At 48.3% G+C, this 15,908-nt stretch overlaps 3 protein-coding genes across 7 annotated transcripts; 2 read left to right on the top strand and 1 right to left on the bottom strand.

The window, feature by feature from the left end:
• Positions 1-874: 874 nt before the first annotated feature.
• PIP4P1 (phosphatidylinositol-4,5-bisphosphate 4-phosphatase 1) lies at positions 875-4,786 on the top strand. 2 transcript variants are annotated; one of them, XM_045900446.3, is made up of 7 exons: positions 875-1,456; positions 1,789-1,979; positions 2,355-2,461; positions 2,907-3,012; positions 3,219-3,271; positions 3,373-3,463; positions 3,946-4,786. In XM_045900446.3, exons 1-7 carry the CDS (start codon positions 1,315-1,317, stop codon positions 4,087-4,089), a joined length of 834 nt encoding a protein of 277 aa, XP_045756402.1. In that variant the 5' UTR covers positions 875-1,314; the 3' UTR covers positions 4,090-4,786. The 2 variants fall into 2 exon arrangements, with proteins under 2 accessions (XP_045756402.1, XP_045756401.1); XM_045900445.3 differs by having other exon boundaries at positions 876-1,477.
• Positions 4,787-4,870: 84 nt separating this feature from the next.
• Positions 4,871-8,089, bottom strand: APEX1 (apurinic/apyrimidinic endodeoxyribonuclease 1). Of its 4 annotated transcripts, none has more exons than XM_045900444.3 (5): positions 8,004-8,089; positions 7,544-7,669; positions 7,160-7,344; positions 5,948-6,140; positions 4,871-5,642 (listed from the first exon to the last, which is right to left on the bottom strand). In XM_045900444.3, exons 2-5 carry the CDS (start codon positions 7,599-7,601, stop codon positions 5,125-5,127), a joined length of 954 nt encoding a protein of 317 aa, XP_045756400.1. In that variant the 5' UTR covers positions 7,602-7,669; positions 8,004-8,089; the 3' UTR covers positions 4,871-5,124. The 4 variants fall into 4 exon arrangements, with proteins under 4 accessions (XP_045756400.1, XP_045756399.1, XP_045756398.1 ...); XM_045900443.2 differs by having other exon boundaries at positions 7,973-8,084; XM_045900442.1 differs by lacking the exon at positions 8,004-8,089 and adding an exon at positions 7,815-7,966.
• A 311-nt stretch (positions 8,090-8,400) lies between these two features.
• OSGEP (O-sialoglycoprotein endopeptidase) lies at positions 8,401-13,746 on the top strand. Its single transcript, XM_045900439.3, has 11 exons — positions 8,401-8,689; positions 10,547-10,666; positions 10,861-11,036; positions 11,531-11,626; positions 11,762-11,811; positions 11,958-12,036; positions 12,607-12,672; positions 12,786-12,876; positions 13,116-13,191; positions 13,289-13,387; positions 13,535-13,746. The coding sequence occupies exons 1-11, from the start codon at positions 8,575-8,577 to the stop codon at positions 13,572-13,574; spliced, it is 1,008 nt and encodes a 335-aa protein (XP_045756395.1). The 5' UTR covers positions 8,401-8,574; the 3' UTR covers positions 13,575-13,746.
• The last annotated feature ends 2,162 nt before the right edge of the window (positions 13,747-15,908 follow it).

The following is a 15,908-nucleotide window of genomic DNA, read 5'->3' as shown; positions in this document are numbered from 1 at the left end:
AGTCTTATTAGCTATGCAAGTTGAGTATGGAGGAATAGGGATGAACAGGAGGGTCAGTAGGATTGGCTCTATGTTTAAACGCCCGAGCTGCTCATGAGCTTTTCCAGTACTTGTCAGAATAATCTCCATTAGCAGTATCCTGGTTGGGGCAAAGTTGTGACCAGTCTAAAAACTGTCTCCCATCCAAGTACTAACCAGCCCCACCCTGCTTAGCTTCCGAGATCAGACGAGATCAGGAGCGTTCAGGGTGGTATGGCCGTCTCGTCAAAGTAATTAAAATATCCTTACACTTAATTGGTTAACTCAATCAAAAAACATTTATGCATACGTATTTAGGATTGGGACGGGTCAAGAAATTAAGTGAAACGTGAGATATCCTTGTAGTGGTAGATCCAAACTCATTAAAAAGGTAATTTCATAACCAGGGATGGGAGTGGGAAGGTGGAGTCTCCCAGGCAGGTTCCTGGAGAAGCCAGGCTTGGGTTCTGTTCCAGAAGTGACTCCAGCGAGAAAGGTTGGGTGATAACCTTAACGTTTCAATCCATTTCCTACTGGTACACCTTTACTCCAACTTTTTACAGGTTTTTGTTTTTGTTTTTGTTTTTTTACAGGTTGGTTACACGCCGCCAACCTTCCTCCTTTCGCTACTCCGCCCTAAGCTCCGGCACTTTCACGGCCCGCTCCTTCAGCCACGCCCCCTGCTTCTGGACCTAAGTTCGGACCAATACAGTTGCACCCCACGGGTCACGGGACCAGAGAGGCCAGCCAATTGGAGACCAACTATAACCGCAAAGAGGAGATGTCTTTTAGTGGTACCTTTGGACCAATGAGGAGCAATGATTATGCACCTGCTCTGGGCGCGTAACGGAGGACGCGCGGCTTCCTGAAACACGTGACCAGTGAGCAGAAGCAGCCTAGCCCCACCTCCTGGTCTGGAGGTAACGCGATGGGCCACGCTTCCAATGGCTCGCAGAACCTCTCGTCACGTGCAGTTTTTGCAGGCCCAGCGGCCTCCGGGAAGTCATGTGACAGTTGACGTTACCGCGGCGCTCCCCAATGGAAAAAAAGAGCTGCCTTGGCAGGACCAAGAATTGATTTGTCGCCACTAATAACAGCACGGCCGGGGCGGGGATAACCTATCACGTGCTTGCGGGACGGAATCGGGCGGGGTAGGCCACTGGTTGCGGGGCGAGCTGGGCGCGAGGCGCGCAGGCGCCCTGGGCACCCGGTAGCGGCGGCGGCGGCGGTGGCTGCGGAGACGGCAGCGGCGGAGAGCCGGATCCTTGGCTGGAGCAGGAGGCGGTGGTGGGGGCCATGGCGGCAGACGGAGAGCGATCCCCGCTGCTCTCCGAGCCCATCGACGGTGGCGCCGGCGGCAACGGATTAGTGGGGCCGGGCGGGAGTGGGGCTGGGCCCGGGGGAGGCCTGACCCCCTCCGCACCACCGTACGGAGCCGGTAAACATGCCCCGCCCCAGGGTAAGCCGGGGTGGGTCCGAGGTGTCCCGGGGGTGCTCTGAGACGCGGGAGGGGGCGGGGCCCAGGGCGGAGGCGGGGCCCAGGCGCCAGGTGCGGAGTAGCTGCACCTGTGACTGGGTGAAGCTCTCTTCCTTTCGCAATTGCCACGGAGCTTGGGAAAGGAAGGGGCTTCTGGGGAAGCTGATCGAAGCACGGATTATAAGCCCGCCGAGCTAGGTCAGAAGGGTTGAGGACCAAAAAGAGTTCCCTGACCCTTTGGAGCATTAGTGGGGGTGTCTGCAAGTGATGCCACTCTCCTTTATACTTTCCAGCATTTCCCCCGTTCCCTGAGGGACACCCAGCCGTGTTGCCTGGGGAGGACCCGCCCCCCTACTCACCCCTGACCAGCCCGGACAGTGGGAGTGCCCCCATGATCACCTGCCGAGTCTGCCAGTCTCTCATCAACGTGGAAGGCAAGATGCATCAGCATGTAGTCAAATGTGGCGTCTGCAATGAAGCCACTGTGAGTTATACATATCTATGAAATGGGCCCTGTTTCCTAGATCCTCTTTCTGATTCCTGGATTCTAGACCCTTGACCTTCAGGTGTTAGCTAAGTGATAGTCACGAAACCCCGGTTTCAGTTCCAGGAGTCTCACACCGCCATTTCCCCAGAAGCCACTCACCAAAGCTAATGTTTACCGTCCTGCACCTTCACACCTATCCTGGATACTTAAGCCTAGTCTTTATTTGCAAATCTCATGCTATATGCTTTTCTTTCATCTCTCTGTCCCGGCTAAGACCTTATCTCTCTGATCTCTCCTCAGAAGGTGTTTTTGGAGGAAATGGAAGGGATTGGAATTAGAGGTTTGCTTACCGATGTCCTCATTATTCTCTAGCCAATCAAGAATGCACCTCCAGGGAAAAAATATGTTCGGTGCCCCTGTAACTGTCTCCTTATCTGCAAAGTGACTTCCCAACGGATTGCCTGCCCTCGGCCCTACTGGTAAGAGGCATAAGGTGGGGAAGGGCATCAGTGGGAAAAATTGGAAAGCCGTAAAAGGGATGAATGTTTGCAGAGAATGTAAAGGTGAGAGAGCCTGGTGTTTATTTAGAAGGAAAAAAGACTGCGGACCATTGTACCTTTAGAATGCTATAGCCATCTTACTCATCTCACAATAAAAAGATTGGGATGAAATGGTGTCTTATAGGAAATAGAGAGTCTAAGGGGCTGGGTGAATTAGCATGAGATAAAAGGGAAATTAGAGACCTGAAGTTTAAGCAGTGTTATTCCTCAATTCCCTGGGGGTAGTGTTGGGGTGGGGCGGGGTACATTACATGTACAGAGAAGTAGAGGAACTTAGGCAGGGAGTGGGGGATGTGAAGGAGGGATAGTGTGGAAACCTTTAGGATTAAAAATTATTTAAACATAGTCATTTTCTCCTTTATAGCAAAAGAATCATCAACCTGGGGCCCGTGCATCCAGGACCTCTGAGTCCAGAACCACAACCTATGGGTGTCAGGGTCATCTGTGGGCATTGCAAGAATACTTTCCTGGTGAGGAGGAGTATTGGGAAGCCTTGAGAAGGAGGGGGAGAAACAGAAGTAATCATAAATGTATTTTTGAGTTATGATAATGAATCCTAAGAAGGCTTGTTCTAATTTCCCTTATGTTCCATTTCCTACCCTCCCCTGCCCCAGGGCCTTCACTGGACATGACCCTGCTTTTGTTAATTGGTTTCTTCCTTTTTTGTTCTCCATAGTGGACAGAGTTCACAGACCGAACTTTGGCCCGTTGCCCTCACTGCCGGAAAGTGTAAGTGATTGGAGAGTGGCATTGTTGAGCTGGTAATTGTTAACATGTGCAGGAAAACCTATAGGGCCATTGCAAACATCCATCCATTTGCCTCCCCACAGGTCATCTATTGGGCGCAGATATCCACGAAAGAGATGTATCTGCTGCTTCTTGCTTGGCTTACTCTTGGCCGTCACTGCCACTGGCCTTGCTGTGAGTAACCTTGATCCAACCCCTCTCGTTCTTCAGCCTCATCTCCATAGCCTAAGATTGGGGAAATGGCTACCCTAAAAACAGTGAAAGAAACTGAGGGATTTTTGTTTATTTTGTCTTGTTTTAATATCTAGGTGAGCTGAAGTCGAAGGTAACGGATAATCTTCATTGTTACTATGGGAGTAAAAAACAGCCATCTTCTTTATGCAGAAGATAGGGCAATGGAGAAGTGGGTTAAATTAAGAGTTGCTGTTAGGAAATCTGGCTCGCCTGTCATACACTAAGAAAAACTGACAAATATGTGGGATTGTATGACTAATGTACCTGCCTAGGGGAAGGGAGCAGAACTGGGCCTTTAAGAAGGTCCCTGAAAGTGGATACACATGGATAGGGGACCAGGGATTGAAGCTTCCATTCTGTTACTGGGGTTTCTAGAAAGTGGTCAGAGCTCAACAGTAACGCCATCTTTCTTCCTTCATCAGTTTGGCACCTGGAAGCATGCACGGCGATATGGAGGCATCTATGCAGCCTGGGCACTTGTCATCTTACTGGCTGTGCTGTGTTTGGGCCGGGCCCTTTATTGGGCCTGTATGAAGGTCAGCCACCCTGTCCAGAACTTCTCCTGAGCTCCACGAGGACCCACAGACTGTGCCTGGCCCCTCCCTGGTGGGGACAGTGACACTACAAAGGGAACTGTGGTAAAAGGCTCCCGAGGCTTCTGTAAGGAGAGCCAAGCAGCTGCCTTCCTTTTCCCTGGGGAGAGGTAGGAAGGAACCAGGCCCTCACGTAGGTTTGGAGGGGTAGAGACCACTGCTGGCCATCTGCTTTCCTCCAAGGGCTGCTGTGTTTAGGGTGAAATAGGCAGAATGTTGCCCCTAAACCTGGGTCCTAAAAGAGGGTTCTAGCCTAGTCCTTCCTAATATGCTCCCTGAGAGCCATTCCTGTCCCTTAAACATTCCAGGGCAGGGTGGCCATGGGTAGCCCTGGGGGTTCCCTCCCTCTTGTGCACCATTAGGACCTTGCTGCTGCTATTGCACTTCACCAGGGGCTGGCTCTGGCCTCAGTACCCTCAGTCTCCTCTCCCCCCATTCCGTGTCCTGGGGGGGTGGGGTCAGCCGCTGCTCTGTACAGAACCACAGGAACTGATGTGTATATAACTATTTAATGTGGGGTATGTTCCCTTAGTCCTGTATTTCCCTTAATTCCTCCTTCCAACCTTACCCCCTAGTTGCAGTATTTAACTGGGCTGGGTAGGGTTGCTCTGTCTTGGGGGAGGCTAGGGATCCATCCTGTGCTTGTAAATAAATAAGGTCATGACTATCCTTTTCCAGTTGTTTATCTTTATATGTGAAAAAACGAGGGGAATTTGTAGCCCCACAAAGGGGTAGAATACAAAGACAGCAAGGCTGGAACTATGGCTCTTTATTTTCATGTGGACAATTCAAAATCATCAGTAGCTTTTGTTTAATGTAAAAAAAAAAAAAATTGGGGGTTTAAAGAAAAGCATCAGTAGGAGACTGGCTGAAGGATTCGTATTTTTAGAAGGGAAATACAGTGCAGATATCTCTAGAGAGCAGTTTTTAAAGAAGTTTGGGGAGGTTAAGTTTTAAAGCTAGCTTGGGGGGCTTATTTCCCAGGTTTGAAGTAATTTGGGGGCGGTGTCACAGTGCTAAGTATAAGGTGATAGGGCAGTGGTCACTGCCCAGGGCCTTGGAACGGATCTTGCTGTCACACAATGCAGGTAACAGAGAGTGAGACAACAAAAAGTAATCAAGGCGCCAACCGACATTTTTGGATCGAGCATTCATCATGTAGGTCCAAAAGGTATAGGCATAGGCCGTGTTGGGGTAGAGGTGCCGGAAGCTGTCAGCCAGTGGCACGGCCTGTAGTAATTCCCCAAAGCCTTGACGCTCTTGTGGAGTGAAGCCCGCATTCTTTTTGTTTCCCTTGGGGTTGCGAAGGTCGATTTCTTCATGAGCCACATTGAGGTCCCCACACAGCACAAGGGGCTTGCGGGAAGCCAAACCCTTCAGGAACTTGCGAAAGGCTTCATCCCAGCGCTGCCGGTACTCCAAGCGTACCAGACCTCGGCCTGCATTAGGTACATAGGCTGTTACTAGCACAAACGTGTCAAATTCAGCCACGATCACTCGGCCTTCCTGATCATGTTCCTCCTCACCTACAGAAACGATGAAACAAAATCAGCATAAAAAAGTGTAAGGGGTGGCTCAGTCGTTAAGTGTCTGCCTTCAGCTCAGGTCATGATCCTGGGGGGGTCCTGGGATCAAGCAACGCGGGAGGCCTGCTTCTCCTTCTCCCACTCCCCCTGCTTGTGTTCCCTCTCTCGCTGTGTCTCTCTCTGTCAAAGAAAATCTTTTGAAAAAAGTATAAGAAAAGGGAAAGTAAAGAAACATTAGGGGCTGGAGTGGGGTATTAGCAATTGGTTTGGAAGAGTTCAGGGATTAGGAATCAACAGGGTCTCACCAATGCCATAGGAGACTTTGAGGGGGCACTGGCGGGAGAGCAGGCCCACACCACTGTACCCTTCCTTGTCTGAAGGAGCTGACCAGTACTGATGGGATAGTCCAGGTAACTCTTGAAGTTCAGCTGGTAGTTTGTTCTCTGAACATTTGGTCTCTTGAAGGCAGAGGATATCTGGGGCTTCTTCCTTTACCCACTGTGAGTGAAATGAAAAGTAGGAAAAGTACTGTCAATTCAGACATTTACTGAAGACTCTGTGCCAAGTACTAGAGCTACACTGCTTAGACACAGTCACTGCTTAAGTTTAAGAGTCTAGTAAGCATGGGGCGCCTAGGTGGCTCAGTCGGTTAAACGTCTGCCTTCAGCTCAGGTCATGATTTCAGGGTCCTGGGTGAGCCCTGGGTTGGGCTCCTTGCTCAGTGGGGAGTCTGCTTCTCCCTCTCCGTTTGCCCCCCCCACCGCCCCGCCTTGTGCACTCTCTCATAAAGTATTAAGAAAAAAGTCTGGTAAGCACAACATCTAAACAACTGGAAAAAGATAAAATGAGTGTTACATTCAATACTGAAGAGATTGTATTTTTTCATAGGCAATGGATGACACGTAAGACTTTTAAGCAGTGTTTTTACAATTTTAAGTAAACTCTGGGCCACATGTGGGGCTCCAACTCACGACACCCCAACTGAACCAGCCAGGCACCCCTAAACAGTAATTATTTAAATGGAAGATATACTGGAAATGAAATGAAGCAAGTCCAATAACAAGGTTTTTTTAACATGCTGGGAAAGAGATGAAGCCATTAATTAAAACAATGGAAATGGAGTTGAAAAAATGGACACTTGAGAAATACAGTAGTTCTGGGGCGCCTGGGTGGCTCAGTCGTTAAGCGTCTGCCTTCGGCTCAGGTCATGATCCCAGGGTCCTGGGATCGAGCCCCGCATCGGACTCCCTGCTCCCCGGGAAGCCTGCTTCTCCCTCCCACTCCCCCTCTCGCTGTGTCGCTCTCTATCAAGTAAATAAAATCTTAAAAAAAAGAAAGAAATACAGCAGTTATAACTTGGTGAAACCCCCTCCTTTTAACTCACAACCCCCCCCCCCACACACACACAAAGGAAAAATAAAACCTACATGTTGGGACTAAAATGGGAAAAGGTGGTTAAATCCCAAGATCATGCAATATTAAACAATGTCCCTTCCCACTCCCTGTATTCCACTCACATCTAAACCTTTCTTCTTAATCCAGGCCCGAAGCCCATCCACATTCCAGGAGCAGATCTTGAGAGTGGCCGATTTACCATTGGGCGAGGTTTTCTGATCTGGGGGGTCCTCATACAGGACTGGCCCCTCTCCTGCCTCTTTCTCGTTTTTCTTTGTTCCCACCTTACTCTTCTTGGCTTCTGGCTCTATAAAATAATATACATTTATAAAAAGTTTTCAGAAAGCAACTTTGATCCGATTTACTATAGACCCACTGAGAGCCTACAGTTGCTGCGACTTTACAAACTGCAAGAACAGAGTAGGTTCCCACTTCCCGTTCACTGAAGGAATCGGAAACACCCCCACGGCAGTCTCTAGGGAGAGGGGCTCATTTCGTTCTCTTACCAATTTTAGGTTCTTCCCCGTCTTCTGCCACAGCTCCCTTTTTCCCACGCTTCGGCATCACTGTAACGAACGCCCTCCTGAACTTGTACCACGTCGCCCACCGAAGCAGTATTTTTACCGCGTTACCTGCACACGAGAGGTCGTGAAACCAGCTAAGGCTGGGGAAAGACTCTTCCCTCGGGCGCCCCCGAACTAGGTACCACCTTTCAAACCATATTATCTCTGAACCCTTTCCCCGCCTCCAGGCACCACAGGCCCTCCAGCCCCTCACCCACAAGACTAGATCATTTCAGGGTGCCTTGAGCCGTCCTCGCGAGATCTGTCCTCCGGCCAATCGAGGGCCTTAATTTAGGCTTCTGACTTAGGCTTGCGGATCAGACGTCCAAGAAGCCCCTCTGCTGGGCAAACAAGAGCAACCCTGTATCTGACCTGCTCGGGACTCAGCCTGGCTCCTCCTTACCCGAGCACAAAGAGTCGTGCACGCTGTGCCCCACGTGGGTACCTGGAGTGGTCACGTGACACGAGGAACGCGAGTGACTGGCCTGTCTGTGACCACGTGACAGAGAGGCTCGGCCTTCCCCGCTCCCCGCCTCCAAGTCTCCAAGGGACTGAAGGCCCCCAGCCTTTCATTCTTGGGCTGTTTATCGGTGTGCCAGATGCACGACTCATTCTGCCACCCCGACCGAAGATTCCCAGTGCTGGGCAAGAGGGAAAAAAGTCAGTGAAGATGTCTGGGCTGAGCCACGGGAGAGAAGTAAGGGAATGGATAGGAATATAAGGAGCAGATGCCGGCTCAGCATCCCTGGCAGTTAGGAGGACAGGTTCTTGAAGGGGCCTTGACGGGGGCGGGGCTGGCGCGAGCGCGCGACCCGCGGGAGTTCTTTGGGGTTAGCCTGGGGCGCGCCGGTGCCCGGCACCTGGGGCCTGTAGTCTTCCTGTGCGTTCCGGAATCTGCGGCCCCGCGCGGCCTGGTGAGGGCTCCCGGGCTCCAGTGGTAGCTAGCCCTCCCTTGTTTTCTCCCAGGCTCGGCCATGCCGACGGTGCTGGGGTTTGAAGGCAGCGCTAACAAGATTGGCGTGGGAGTGGTCCGGGATGGTACGGTGCTGGCGAACCCGCGGCGGACTTACGTCACGCCTCCGGGCACAGGTGCGTGTGTGGGGAACTTAGAGTTCAGCGCGCGCTTCTCCGCACGGCAGCACCTTCCATCTGCCTAAACGCTAGCAAAGTAGGGCGTGGAGCGCATTGTCCCCTCGTAGAATTTTTGATCCGAGGCTCTGAGATTTATGTGACAGTATTAACATCACAAGGCTGATGGTTAGAAGAGTCGCAGGCACTTGGACCTGTATCTTCTGGGTTTGTTTTGCTTTTATTGAGCGCCTTTTATATGCTAATCGGCTGCTGGATACAAAAGTAGATGTTACGAACTGCTATAGAGTCGGACATAGAAGCAAAACTTTACAGTATGAACAGTATAATGTAGATGCAATCACAATTATCTAGAATGAGAAGAAGTGTAAAGACTTCCACCTTGGGTGTTAGGAACAGCAATATTTGTGTTCAGTATTTGGTTTTGGACTTACGTTCCTTACTCTTTAAATGGAAATAATAATACCTGCATTATTGGGTTTTGAGAAATAAATGAAATTACCAAACATATTGCAGCTTTTAACAAATATTATTTCTAAGTTATTATGTTGTATTTTGTCTACCCTCCCCTAAAATTCCTGTATATAAAGGAGAAGAGAACTGACTAGCTTATACCTGAAAAACCTCCCTGAACAGGTGATGTTGTGACGGGTTACTCGTTAGAAAAAATATGTATCTTATGTTTAGCACTCACTTTTCTAGGCATTTTGGCACCAGGAATACAAAGATAAATAAAATAGCCAGTGCTTTATGATACTCATGGAAACTGGGAAGCTACAAATAATTCTCTAATTCTTACATATCTAATTCAGTGTTTAAAGTATAATCGTGTGAGCGCCTGGGTGGCTCAGTTGGTTAAGCGACTGCCTTTGGCTCAGGTCATGATCCTGGAGTCCCGGGATCGAGTCCCGCATCAGTCTACCTGCTCAGCAGGGAGTCTGCTTCTCCCTCTCCTGCTCCCCCCTCTTGTGCTCTCTCTCTCACTCTCTCTCTCAAATAAATAAATAAAATCTTTTAAAAAAAAAAGTATAATCATGTGATCGTGCATGGGGTTTGTAGGGTCACAGAGATCACCAAAGGGTATTAGGTAGGTATCACTCGAATTGAGTCCTGAAGGCTGAGTTGGATTTGGGTATGAAGAAGAGCATTTCTGAGAGCTGATAAGCCTAGCTAAACAGGCTAGAAAGAGTGTATCTGAAAACCTGGAAGACAAGATGCTTGAGGAGACTGAGAGGGACTCTTCTACACTGTGTAAATGTTAAAAACAAAATAGCCAGTTGTTTTACCAGTAAAATGGGTTTATTCAGGAATAGTAGAGAATTGCAATTTGGTCAGGGAATCTATGGCAAAACCGTAGACGAGTCTGGAGAACAAGCAAAAGGGGTAGTTGGGAGGAGCTCTAATTTAAAAAAGTCCATTGATGGGGTGCCAGGTTGGCTCAGTCAGAAGAACATGTGACTCTTGATCTCGGAGTTGTGAGTTTAAGCCCCATGTTGGGTGTGGAGATGACTTAAATAAGACATAAAAAAAAAAAAAAGTCTTAAAAAGTCCATTAAAGTAAACCGAGAATTCCAAGTGTAGTGGCTTTTCATTGGCTGGAAAATCTCTTCCTCTTGCTGGGGTGGTAAGTTATAGGCTTCTTCCTGTTGGGAATGCAAGGTATATTCTCTTCCCATTGGGGTCTGCAATTGAGAAGGAGTGGTAGGGTGTGAAAGCTTCCCCTTCTGGCCTCCTGACTCCATTTTAAATGAGATTTCTTTTACTCTGTTTCACAGCTACTTAAACAGCTGCTTTTGACATCTCCCTACCTTTGCTATAGAAAAACCCTATGATCTCTGACCTGTGTCCATCTCCTAGGATTCCTTCCAGGTGATACTGCTAGGCATCACCGAGCTGTTATCCTGGACCTGCTACAGGAGGCACTGACAGAGGCTGGATTAACCTCCCAGGATATTGATTGCATTGCCTACACGAAAGGTATAACTGGGAGAGTGGTTGACAATGGAAGAATATACCTGGAGCTTGGCTAGGTTAGAATAGCCCACTGTTCTCCTCTCCTACCACCAGTACCCCTACCTCACCTCTCACATCCCTTACTTTCCCCAGCTCTGGTTTTCCCATTGTCCATAGGATTGTCCATAGGATTTAACTCCCATTTCTGTCCCCCCTAGGCCCTGGCATGGGTGCCCCACTGGTTTCTGTGGCTGTTGTGGCCCGTACTGTGGCCCAGCTGTGGAATAAGCCATTGCTGGGTGTGAACCACTGTATAGGCCACATTGAGATGGGCCGCCTTATCACTGGAGCCACCAGCCCAACTGTGCTGTATGTCAGTGGAGGAAATACACAGGTATTTGGAGTACTTCATCATTCCCTCTTGATTTCTAAGGCACTGTACCAGCAACTTTCATGTGGTACCTCAGTGGTGGTAACTGCAAGAACAAAGCTGGGCTCATCTGAACCTAAAATGTTATACGCTAGAAAACTCACAAGAAAGTTTGCAGTATTGCAGATTTGGGCAGGATGATCACAACGTTGGATGGCATTCATTCATTTTTTCATTTATTTATTTATAAGATTGTATGCATTGATTTGAGAGAGAGAGCATGAGCAGGGGAGAGAGGCAGAGGGAGAGGAATCTGCTCTGGGAATCCTCAGGGTACATATAGGCTTCTGAGATAAGAGCTATGAGAAAGTACCTATTCAGGGTTTGGGTGAGTTCTTTTGTTCCATTTCTTATTGGAAGCTGCAGCGGCCATATTGATCCTCTGCTATGTTCTTCCCCAAAGCCAAATACTCCTCTTTACAGACTTGAGGTTTCATGGACATCCTCATCACCCTTAGGTGATTGCATATTCAGAACATCGTTACCGCATCTTTGGGGAAACCATCGATATTGCTGTGGGTAATTGTCTGGATCGTTTTGCTCGAGTGCTGAAGGTAAGCCACGGGGGCTAGAGAAAACATAAGGTGTGGATAAATTCTGGGGAGCCATGGAAATGGAAGTAGAAAGTAGTAAATTAGCTTCTTTTGCTTCCTGGATATCTGACTCCATCCTCTTTTTCCTTCTGCTAGATTTCCAATGACCCAAGTCCAGGCTACAATATTGAACAGATGGCAAAGCGGTAAGGGGACATAAGGTGGAAGGAGGCTGACTGGTGGGGCTTCCGGGATTTCCCTGTATATACAGTAAGGAGGTTTGGGAGGGCTTTGGAGGGTGAGCAGCCAGCTGACTAGAGGCTTGGTGCCTTGTACACTCACTCCCACATAGAGGCAAGAAGCTAGTTGAGCTGCCATATACAGTAAAGGGGATGGACGTCTCATTCTCGGGGATCCTGTCTTTCATTGAGGTGAGTGTGGGACCGGTGAGGAGAGAGCATTGTCATGCTTTTCAGTGAGGCATATCTGTTTTGTTCACCACTGTATTTCCTGCCTGTAGTTTAGTTCTGGTCTATGTTAGATGCTGAATAAATTCATTTAGCAGATACTTATTAAACATTTTCTGTGTGCCAGCCACTGTTTTAGGCAATAGCAATACAGGATAGAGCAAAATAAAAATCCCTGTGTACTTGGAGCTTACATTCTAATGAGGGAGGGGGGTGACAAATAAAGAAATAAGCCGGGGGAAATAATAAAATAAAAAGGGTCAGCTAGTGATAAGTGTTATGGAGAAAGTTAAGCCGAGTAAGGGGTTGGGGGATTGTGGGTGCCAGGGCAGGCATTTGTAATTATTGAATCCCGAACGAATGTTGCCCGTTCTATGGCTCAGTGCCAGTGAAGAGCAAAGTGTGATGTAGACAGACTGGTAAGTTGAACTGTGGTGAGACACGATGATCCTCCAGGTGCACTAATTTTTGCTCTCATGTCATCCCCAAACCACAACTCCTTGTTTTATTTATTTTTTTCATCTTTAATTATAGGATGTAGCCCAGCGGATGCTGGCCACAGACGAATGTACTCCTGAGGATTTATGTTTCTCTCTGCAGGTAATGGGATAAAAAGCTGGGAGAGAAAGTTGGGACTGGAGGAGCTTTTATATAGTAGAGCAGAACTAAGCTGGGCTCTCCTCTGGTGTTCTCATTTTATCTGTCACCCACAGGAAACCGTGTTTGCAATGCTGGTAGAGATCACAGAGCGAGCCATGGCACATTGTGGCTCTCAGGAGGCCCTCATCGTGGGAGGTGTGGGGTGTATGTATCTTTGAACTGTGCCCCTCTTTTCCTGTTCTTGGACATTAGCGTCTCCCTCCTACTAGTCTAAATCTCTTAAGGGTTTGGGGAAATTAGAAGTTTCTTCTTCCCAACCCTTGCCCCTTAAACCCCTACTTCATTTTTGTAAGTAAACACACATGAGGTGTGTTTGAGGTGTACAGCTGAATCATGCGGAAAGGGCTAAAACCAAGGCAACCCAACCCCCTACCTCTTCATAGGTAATTTGAGGCTACAGGAAATGATGGAGACAATGTGCCAGGAACGTGGAGCCCGGCTTTTTGCCACAGATGAGAGGTAAAGGTCCTTTCCCTTTCTTGATTTCTTCTTTTTTTCTCCAATGACTATGATTCTCCACCCGTGAATCCCAAATTTCTTTTTTTTTTCTTCCCAGATTCTGCATTGACAATGGAGCCATGATAGCTCAGGCTGGCTGGGAGATGTTTCGGGCAGGGCACAGGACCCCCCTCAGTGATTCTGGGATCACACAGAGGTGTGTACCCTTCTGGAGGGGGTAGATAGGATTATATGGGAGGTAGGCAAAAATCAGCAGGGAAGAGGGTCCAGAATCATGAGGGCAGAGAGGAATGGAAGAAACTAAGGGGTAGCTGTCCACCAAGTTTTCCGTGTTTTTTCACAGGTATCGGACAGATGAAGTAGAAGTGACCTGGAGGGACTAACGAGGTTAACAGGATCAGAGTAGATAGTGCCCTAAGTGGAGCCTCCAGGAACTTGGGCCTTAATCTCTGTCCTGACCTGGGTGTCCTGGCAAGGCTGTGGACTCCTGTCTCCCATCCTTTGAAACTCAAGTTGACTCAGCAATAAAATATTTTTGGTTTGGTATGTTGGTAATTGGTTTGTGTTACTCAAGAATGATACAAAGTTGGCCCTGGATAAATTCCTGTTGATGGGGTGAGTGGATGAGGAGGCAGGGGTCAGAGCAGGGCCTTGGCTGACCAGGGCTGCTGCTCTGAGCTAAGACGGAAGGGGCATCTTAGATGCTTGCCTAACATCCCCTTAATAATAGTGTTAGTATTACTAATACTGTTTTAGTGTCCTGCTTTGTGCCAACTGCGTTGTGTTTGTCATCTCATTTACTTTCTCTGAAGTAGGTTCTCAGGACTTGCCTCAAAATAGCCTGGAGCCAGGTCTTATTCTGTACTGATTTGTAACTGAAGAGTAAAACTGTTCCTTCTCCGTGCACTTACTCGTGCATACTCCTCTGTACATTTCCATGGGCAGGCTCGTGAGGGTGCCCCGATCCTTCCTGGTCACAGCTGCCGGAACTAATGTCGTCATGGCCTTTCTCTTGTTTGTCAGTCACCACCAGAAGTCCCAAGCTACCAAGTCACCTCCCAGCTCTGCACTCTAATAACCATTACTCTCCACCCCTTTTTTGTTCCTTCTCAAATTCTTTTGTGCTCTCTGGAACTAATAGCTGGTTATTAGTAAAATTACCTGTGTCCTCACCCTCTCTTCTGAATGTTCTCTTTACATTCCTGCTCAGAGCCCCGGTGTCTCCTGAGGACTCTGCTTCTCCTACCACCTCTAGTGGTGCTGTTTTCTCTCCCCCACATCCTCTGTACCCCTGGCCCTGGAGATGGTACGGGTGTCCTCATTTTTCCTCACACTGTGTTCAGTCGATTCCTTTTCATCCCTAACACACCTTAGCTTTGAAACTCATACCATTCTTAAGATTATACCATGCCGCAACCGCTCCTGTCAGATCTCGATTTTAGGGGCGCCTAGATGGCTTAGTTGGTTAAGCATCTGCCTTCGGCTCAGGTCATGATCCCAGGGTCTTGGGGATTAAGCCCCATGTTGGGCTCCCTGCTCAGTGGGGAGTCTGCTTCTCCCTCTCCGTCCCTCCCCCTCGCTTGTGGTCTCCCTCTCTCTCAAATAAATAAAATCTTAAAAAAAACCCAAATCTCAATTTTAGTACCTGTATGGATCATCCTTCTAACACTGGTCTCAGCTCTGTGCTCCTCTGGTGATCTTGTCCTCCACCCCCACTGCAGCTACTCATTCCCTTGGTCCTAGTCTAGACCTACAGCTCCTCCATATCTCGATCTCAGACATCCCTCCTGTCTTTCCAGTTCATTCCCTTTAGTGCACTGAACCTAACAGTTCTCTTTATCAGGCCCTGCCGTCTGTCGATCTTGCTTTCCACTGACCTCATCCCCTACGTGTCTTCATTTCCCTCCAGCTAAACTCCAGTCATGAGCACTTCACTACAAACGCCTCACCTCCTTTGCCTTTCTTGCTTTTGTCATGCTTCAACTCTTCACATACTTGATTCCTAGAGCCACGCAGCTGAAAGGGCTAGTGAAAAACAGGCTGACTCGTCTTACATTAAATTCATCATCCTAAAACTTAGGCCACCTTGCAATATTCCCTAGTCCTTTCACTTGCTTTCTTTCCAATAACCGTTTTATACCTTCTAGCCCCTCAAATCTATGTCTCCCCTGATTCTCACTCTTACTTTGGCTCCTATTTTAGTGAGAAAGATAGAAGCAGAGAACATTCACGAGCTCCCACCACTACATCTAACCACCTTCCAGTATTTATTCCAATGTACTCTGCTTTCCCTTTTGTTCCTGTATTAACATTAATACCTGTTACTGTATACTCAGTTGGGATTGATTTTGCTCCCCAGAGGACATTTGATTGTCACAACTGGGAGACAGGGCTACTGGGTAGAGGCCAGTGATGCTGCAGAATACCCTGCAATGTACAGAACAGCTCCCCACACAAAGAATTCCCTAGGCTAAAATGTCATTGGTGTCAAGGTTGAGAAACTGCGCCATAAACAAACTGTCCGTGCTCCTGTCCAACTACTTCTAAGGTCCATCCCATCCTCTAGCCTTTCAGGGCATCTCTCAACAGTTCTTTCTCCTCTTCTGTAGAGTCCATATTTCCCTTTCTTTCCTAGATCTTCTCAGCACACAGTTATGCTTTCATTTTCCTCATCTTAAAACACATGATTATCCCTTGAGCCCATTTTCCCCTTTCAG

This window comes from Mirounga angustirostris, unplaced genomic scaffold (assembly GCF_029215605.1).
Source record: "Mirounga angustirostris isolate CCGP_5_RB_7025 unplaced genomic scaffold, mMirAng1.0.hap1 SCAF_9, whole genome shotgun sequence".
Taxonomy (NCBI): domain Eukaryota; kingdom Metazoa; phylum Chordata; class Mammalia; order Carnivora; family Phocidae; genus Mirounga; species Mirounga angustirostris.
The sequence above is the reverse complement of the archived record's forward strand: the minus strand, read 5'-3'. Positions and strand labels throughout refer to the sequence as shown.

What these genes read in the sequence shown, in the direction of transcription:
- PIP4P1 (XM_045900445.3), top strand. Translation starts at nt 1,315, where the DNA reads ATGGCGGCAGACGGAGAGCGATCCCCGCTGCTCTCCGAGCCCATCGAC. An exon ending in TGCCCTCACTGCCGGAAAGT is followed by an intron (nt 3,272 to 3,372) that starts GTAAGTGATTGG and finishes GCCTCCCCACAG; the next exon opens with GTCATCTATTGGGCGCAGAT. An exon ending in TCACTGCCACTGGCCTTGCT is followed by an intron (nt 3,464 to 3,945) that starts GTGAGTAACCTT and finishes TTCCTTCATCAG; the next exon opens with TTTGGCACCTGGAAGCATGC.
- APEX1 (XM_045900444.3), bottom strand. Translation starts at nt 7,601, where the DNA reads ATGCCGAAGCGTGGGAAAAAGGGAGCTGTGGCAGAAGACGGGGAAGAA. An exon ending in TTAAGAAGAAAGGTTTAGAT is followed by an intron (nt 6,141 to 7,159) that starts GTGAGTGGAATA and finishes TTTCACTCACAG; the next exon opens with TGGGTAAAGGAAGAAGCCCC. An exon ending in CAAAGTCTCCTATGGCATTG is followed by an intron (nt 5,643 to 5,947) that starts GTGAGACCCTGT and finishes TCGTTTCTGTAG; the next exon opens with GTGAGGAGGAACATGATCAG.
- OSGEP (XM_045900439.3), top strand. Translation starts at nt 8,575, where the DNA reads ATGCCGACGGTGCTGGGGTTTGAAGGCAGCGCTAACAAGATTGGCGTG. An exon ending in TCAGTGGAGGAAATACACAG is followed by an intron (nt 11,037 to 11,530) that starts GTATTTGGAGTA and finishes CATCACCCTTAG; the next exon opens with GTGATTGCATATTCAGAACA. An exon ending in ATTTATGTTTCTCTCTGCAG is followed by an intron (nt 12,673 to 12,785) that starts GTAATGGGATAA and finishes TGTCACCCACAG; the next exon opens with GAAACCGTGTTTGCAATGCT.